Genomic DNA, 5,658 nt, shown 5'->3' with positions numbered 1-5,658 from the left:
TTCGCCGCAGGAGTTAAAATTTCGTTATTTATATATACCTGCTAGTGAATTCGGTTGGCTACGTGTGAAACGATCCTTTGAGAAATTTATATCCAAGAGCATTCTTTCCCTTTTCTTTGAGTTGTTACGAGTGAACTTGGAGGCGAACTGTCCAAATAGAAAAAGGACGAAGGCAAAAGTAGAATTCACTTGGAATACAAGGAGCTGAAAGAAAAACAAAAGAGAGAAAAAGAAACTATTTCATCTTCACCGTCAGTATGGGTACTTGCGAGGCTTTGGGGAAAGATGCCGAAAAGGACAACGCACACATACTCGAGCGAGGATGCAGTTACCGACGGTCAAAACTCCGATCTCTTTGTCTATTACTGCAAACACTGCAGTTCTCACGTCCTCATCTCCGGTTCGCACTCCTCCCTCTTCCTCTCTTCTATAAACGGAATTTACTCGTCACTGTTTAAAAAAAAAAGAATGAGCGTGAATTAGGATATTGTTTTCTTATAGTTTTTGAATTTTCAATTTAGAATACTATAGGTCACAAGTTTTTGTTGTTGCAAGTATTTAAAAGAAGTTACTGAAAAATCTAATAGTAAACAAATTTACTTGACTCCCTAAATATCCCCTTCAACTTTTTTTTGAGCTTCTTTCTAGATTCTATGGTCCAGGTAGGATGTTTTGTGTTTATGGAAATGGCAATGAAGGACCAGTTGAATTAAGCTTAAGCTGAAAAGTTTTGCTGAGTCAGTTATGCCCTGGCCAACCAAATCGATGGATAATGGCTGGCCCCTCTACTGTTTTCCACTGAAATACCAGGCTTTTGTCTGCCGCAGAGTTTGAACCATTGAGTCATTGTGTTATAGTAGTAAATATTTGGTTGCCTCTTCTGTTCTGTGATGAATATGATACTTGCTACATCGAACTTGAAAATTTCTATTATTATCCAATGAACTATAGTCTTTGGCTGATTGTGCACGGATTAGATGTGATTAGGTGCTGCATAACCTTTCTTGTTCTTGGCATATTGGAGAAAAATCCTCGTATGATTATCCAAAGAATAAGAGAGAAATTATTGTTATTTTTAATATGGCGGTAGCCAATTACAGGGCATTCTCCTTGCTAAAGTATGCTTGTAGATAATCAATTGCAGAAAATGCCAAAAAGGAAAACCGACAAAGCATATGTATTGGATAAAGAAAAGTATCTTGCAAGACTGAGTGTAGATGATGCGGGGAAAGTTCTTCTAAAGCGGTAATTCTTCTGCTCTTGTAATCTTTAGTCTATTGATTTACTTCCCTTATGAGTACATACAATTAGCTGCTGTGTCAAGATAAAAAGATATTTCTATTTGAAATAGAATACGTTGTAAAGGAAAAGTGCTGCTAGATGCTAAGAGTTAAAGAGAAGCTGATATAATCCAGCAGTAATGAACTTGAGCTATAGTGGAATGACATCATTGAAAGTGTTGAAAGTATGTCTATCTGAGTTATTGGAGTGGCTATTCAGAATGTACATGGAGAATGTGTAGACCAACACATTATTACCATTGGGAATTCGAAAAAATGGTGAACAAGACACAGTCAAATGTCAGTAAGATAAGCTCAACATTGCCAGGATTAAATTACTTTCTGTCTCTCTGATGTACATTGTGGATTGGCCCTTTATGGCGGCTCCTTTATGCGATGTCTATCCATTATTAACTTAGAGATGTTTAGCTTATGTCTCTTTCTTCACTGGAAAAGAACTTTGTTATTTATGACTGATAAGGGTAACAATTTTTACACATAACATCATTTTGAAACTCTCCGCTTTTGATTAAAAGTGGTGAAGGGAAACTGGAGAAGCAGTTTCGGATGTCCTGTAAGGGTTGTGGCCTGTTTGTCTGCTACCGGTCAGAAGAAGATCTGGAGACTGCCTCCTTCATATATGTAGTTGATGGTGCACTTAGTACTATTGCCGCTGAGACAAATCCACAGGTAATAATTCTTTGTGGATTTTACCATTATTCACTTCCTGGCTGCAGTATACATAGTTTTGCCTACATATTCTCTGTATTGCAGCAAGCCGTTAAATTGATTGTTCTCTGCTTGCTGAAATATATTTTCTGCATTAGCTGTGTAATATTCCTGTATTCTATGTCACTTGCTTGTGTTGTAAGATCATGTAAAATCTTATGCTTTATTCTATCTTCCAGATACAGGTATATGGATATACCTTTAGGGATTAAATTTTCTTGTTGATTTTAGGATGCTCCTGTACCGCCCTGCATTTCTCAGTTAGAAGGTGGCCTTGTGCAAGTGGCAATAGAAGTCGAGGACCGTGCCCAACGGTCAGCAATTACAAGTAAACAATCTTTCAATCGTTTTTAGAAGTTGGACTTGGACACTCTCATTCGCTTCAATTCTTTTATGGTTCCGAAATAATTTGTCAACTGAACAATGCTTCATATATAATTAGTACCTTTAATTTTTTAAGATAAAGTAAGGTAATATTATTCAACCAAGTATGAAGGAGGTACTGAAAAATTACAGCAAAAAGTCTTACAATTACTCCACTACAGTATTTTCATCAAGTGCCTTTAATAACGATTTTCTACTCTTCTGTTAATTGTAAAAGTTGAATTTAGTGCTTGTAGTATTAAATCAGCTGTTTGGCCTGGATGTTGATGTCGCAACTATCCAAACTCTGAACTTTCATATGGACGTGCCCCCTCGGTGCTGGCAGGCTAGAACTTTTTGTCTGGGTTTAACTCAATATTGTAAGAATGGTCATTTTATGAAAAAGAAAACAGTTTAATAATAATAGCATATCTTAGCTGCCTGTTATGTCAAACGAGTACTGGACAAGGATACGTTCTTTGAGGAAAGACTCTTTTTGACGTGACTCGTAGATTTGCTCTTTTGTCTTAAGAATGCACTAAGTTAATCAACTTACTCAGCAAAAGTGACACTTCTAATATCTTTGGGAGAATCTCATTTTACATTTATATTGTTGTTGTAGGAGTAAATGCAGATGATGTTCGGGTCACTGTATCCGCACCTGCAGCTCGTGGAGAAGCTAACAATGAACTTATGGAATTCATGGGTCGAGTATGCTGAACACTTTTTTTGCCTCTTGGAAATACCATCAAATTTGAGCACATAATTTAGATACTTTGTTGGTTGATTCGCTGAACCACTAGGATTTCTGTTGACACAGGTACTGGGTCTGAAACTATCTCAGATGACTCTCCAAAGAGGGTGGAATAGCAAATCAAAGCTTCTTGTAGTGAGTAAAAATTGACACTTCTAATTTTAGCAGTGTGGTTGCCCCATACGCGCACTTATACTATTTACTCAATTAGAAAAAATGTGTCAAATTGAAGCCCATAGACAGGAAAATTTAAGGAAGTTGCTTGGTGGTGTATTCTCCTGCCAAGGATTTCCACCAAACCTGCCAAGGACTTCCACTGATGTAATCAGTGGAAAGCTTTTCATTCACTATTTTTGCACTTTGAAAACGCTTAAAATTGATTAAATGCTCTCATTATGACACGAGATACATTTTGGCTTTTGAGAAATATCCTTGTTGAGGACTGCATATTACTTACTATTGTTATTTCTCAGTCAACTTTCTTGTTTAATTTTTTGTCATTGTATCAGGTGGAGGATTTGACAGCTAGACAAGTATATGAGAAACTCTTGGAAGCTGCCCAACCTTGAGATGGCTCCCTGATCCTTTTCTTCTTTGTCATTTTTTCCATGTTTGTAACATTGGATTTTTAGTTTCATAAAATTGAATTCAGTTGTCTTTGCATCTCTGGTTCTGAATTCTGATCCTATTGGGAGTTCTCGTTACCTGCTCAGCATTATTAATGATACATTGACGGGTTACTCCAACTATATGCTTGCAAGGGTTCTTTCTTTTCCTCACTAATTTTGGGAATCATATTATAGCACTCAAATCCTTTATTGAAATCTTTCCTTGAACTATAAAAAATTGGAATGATCATTAAAATAACTTTGATACTGTTAGAACTGATTATAGCACTCAATTCCTGTATCCCATAACTTCAAAATACAACCCCCTCAGCCCCTTGGGGGCAAATTTGTTGCAACTGACATAGCAACATGCTTCCGGAAGGCAAAGGTGACATAAGTTTTTCTTGCCTCATGCATGTAGATATTCGTCCTTTTATTTGTACGAGGCTAAGCTTATAAGCTGGTCAAACTGGCTTATAAGAACCTTTTGGCCTATCTACGCGTTTGGTAAATACACATGGTACTTATAAGCTAAAATCAGCCATAAGTCATATGTTGGTCACTCCCAACTTTTCAGCTTATAAGTACTTTGGATTCAAACACGGGAATAAAAAGCAAGCTCGCCTTCCTTTTTGATCATTTTGATAGAGGGGGATGAAGAAATTAACACATACGAGTTTTGGATTTACAATAAAGAGCATTCCGGTGCACAAAAGGATCTCGCATTCACGGATCATTCAAGTCAGGTTTTGTGTTATTAGGGTAGGTAAATTCTTATAGATCCATCCCCCGAGAGAACTGGACATGATAATTTTTAATCATCCAGTTGGAGCAAGAATAAAAAGATAACTTTATCATTACTCCAAAGTTCTCCAACTAGATTTACAATATAAATTTATTATACGGAAAAGGGCCAGAACTGTCCCTGAAGTATTAGAATTAGTACAAAAATGCCCTCCGTCCACCTATTTGAATAAAAATGCCCCAACCATTATTTTTTTGGCTCAACATTACCCTTATTACTAACAGAAATTCCTGGAGAAAAAAAGAAAATTTAATTAATATCCACGTGTCACTGTTCTATTGGCATAACTTAAACTTCAACCAAAATATAATTAAACTCACCCGTAACCCGTCCGAATATTGACCCGCTTCGATTTTAAAACATAACTCTCTCTCTAGTAAAAAAATTGACAACTATTATTAGCACATCATATGAACCCAATATGTATGAAATTGCACAATGCCAATTCCCCATAGCAGAAAAGCTTATATATTAATTAATAGAACAAATAGAGAAATAAATTAAAAATAAAAATACACATTACATAAACAGTAAAAAAAATCGAAAAAATCCTCAAATTTTCACAAAGGAATGACAAAAAATAGTTAAGAAAACCTTCAGAAATTTCAAATAAAAAAATTATACAATAAAGAATACCCGGTACATCAACAAAAAGAATTTAAACTTTTTGCATTAAGAAGAATATGACAATTTCTTCCATCTTCAATAAAAATTATTCTAATAGAGATCTCAATCTTGAGTTTGCCTCATGAATAATCGTAGACATACACTTGTAGCAAAATACTCACTAAAACGATATGGCGAAGAGGCAGAGGTGAGAGATAGAGAAAGAAAGAAAGAGTTATGTTTTAAAATTGGGGCAGGTCAATAATCGGGTGGGTTACGGGTGAGTTTAATTATAATTTGGTTTAGGATTTACGTTAGGCCAATGGGACGATGACACATGGATATTAATTAAATTTTCTTTTTTTTTTCAGAATTTTCTGTTAGTAATAAGGGTAATGTTGAGCTAAAAAAATAACGATAGGGGTATTTTTATTCAAATAGGTGGACGGAGGGCATTTTTGTTCCAATTCTAATACGGGGCAGTTCTGCCTTCTGACCCTTTCCGTTTAATAT

General features: G+C 35.7%; 1 protein-coding gene across 4 annotated transcripts; it reads left to right on the top strand.

Moving 5' to 3' along the window:
• Nucleotides 1-218: 218 nt before the first annotated feature.
• LOC107814906 (UPF0235 protein At5g63440) lies at nucleotides 219-3,872 on the top strand. 4 transcript variants are annotated; one of them, XM_016640410.2, is made up of 7 exons: nucleotides 219-400; nucleotides 1,131-1,245; nucleotides 1,817-1,970; nucleotides 2,241-2,337; nucleotides 2,995-3,083; nucleotides 3,193-3,261; nucleotides 3,636-3,872. In XM_016640410.2, exons 1-7 carry the CDS (start codon nucleotides 286-288, stop codon nucleotides 3,693-3,695), a joined length of 699 nt encoding a protein of 232 aa, XP_016495896.1. In that variant the 5' UTR covers nucleotides 219-285; the 3' UTR covers nucleotides 3,696-3,872. The 4 variants fall into 4 exon arrangements, 3 of the variants coding, with proteins under 3 accessions (XP_016495896.1, XP_016495897.1, XP_016495898.1); XM_016640411.2 differs by having other exon boundaries at nucleotides 232-400; nucleotides 1,145-1,245; XM_016640412.2 differs by having other exon boundaries at nucleotides 268-400; nucleotides 1,101-1,245.
• Nucleotides 3,873-5,658: the final 1,786 nt, after the last annotated feature.

Source organism: Nicotiana tabacum, chromosome 4 (assembly GCF_000715075.1).
Source record: "Nicotiana tabacum cultivar K326 chromosome 4, ASM71507v2, whole genome shotgun sequence".
NCBI lineage: Eukaryota > Viridiplantae > Streptophyta > Magnoliopsida > Solanales > Solanaceae > Nicotiana > Nicotiana tabacum.
The sequence above is the reverse complement of the archived record's forward strand: the minus strand, read 5'-3'. Positions and strand labels throughout refer to the sequence as shown.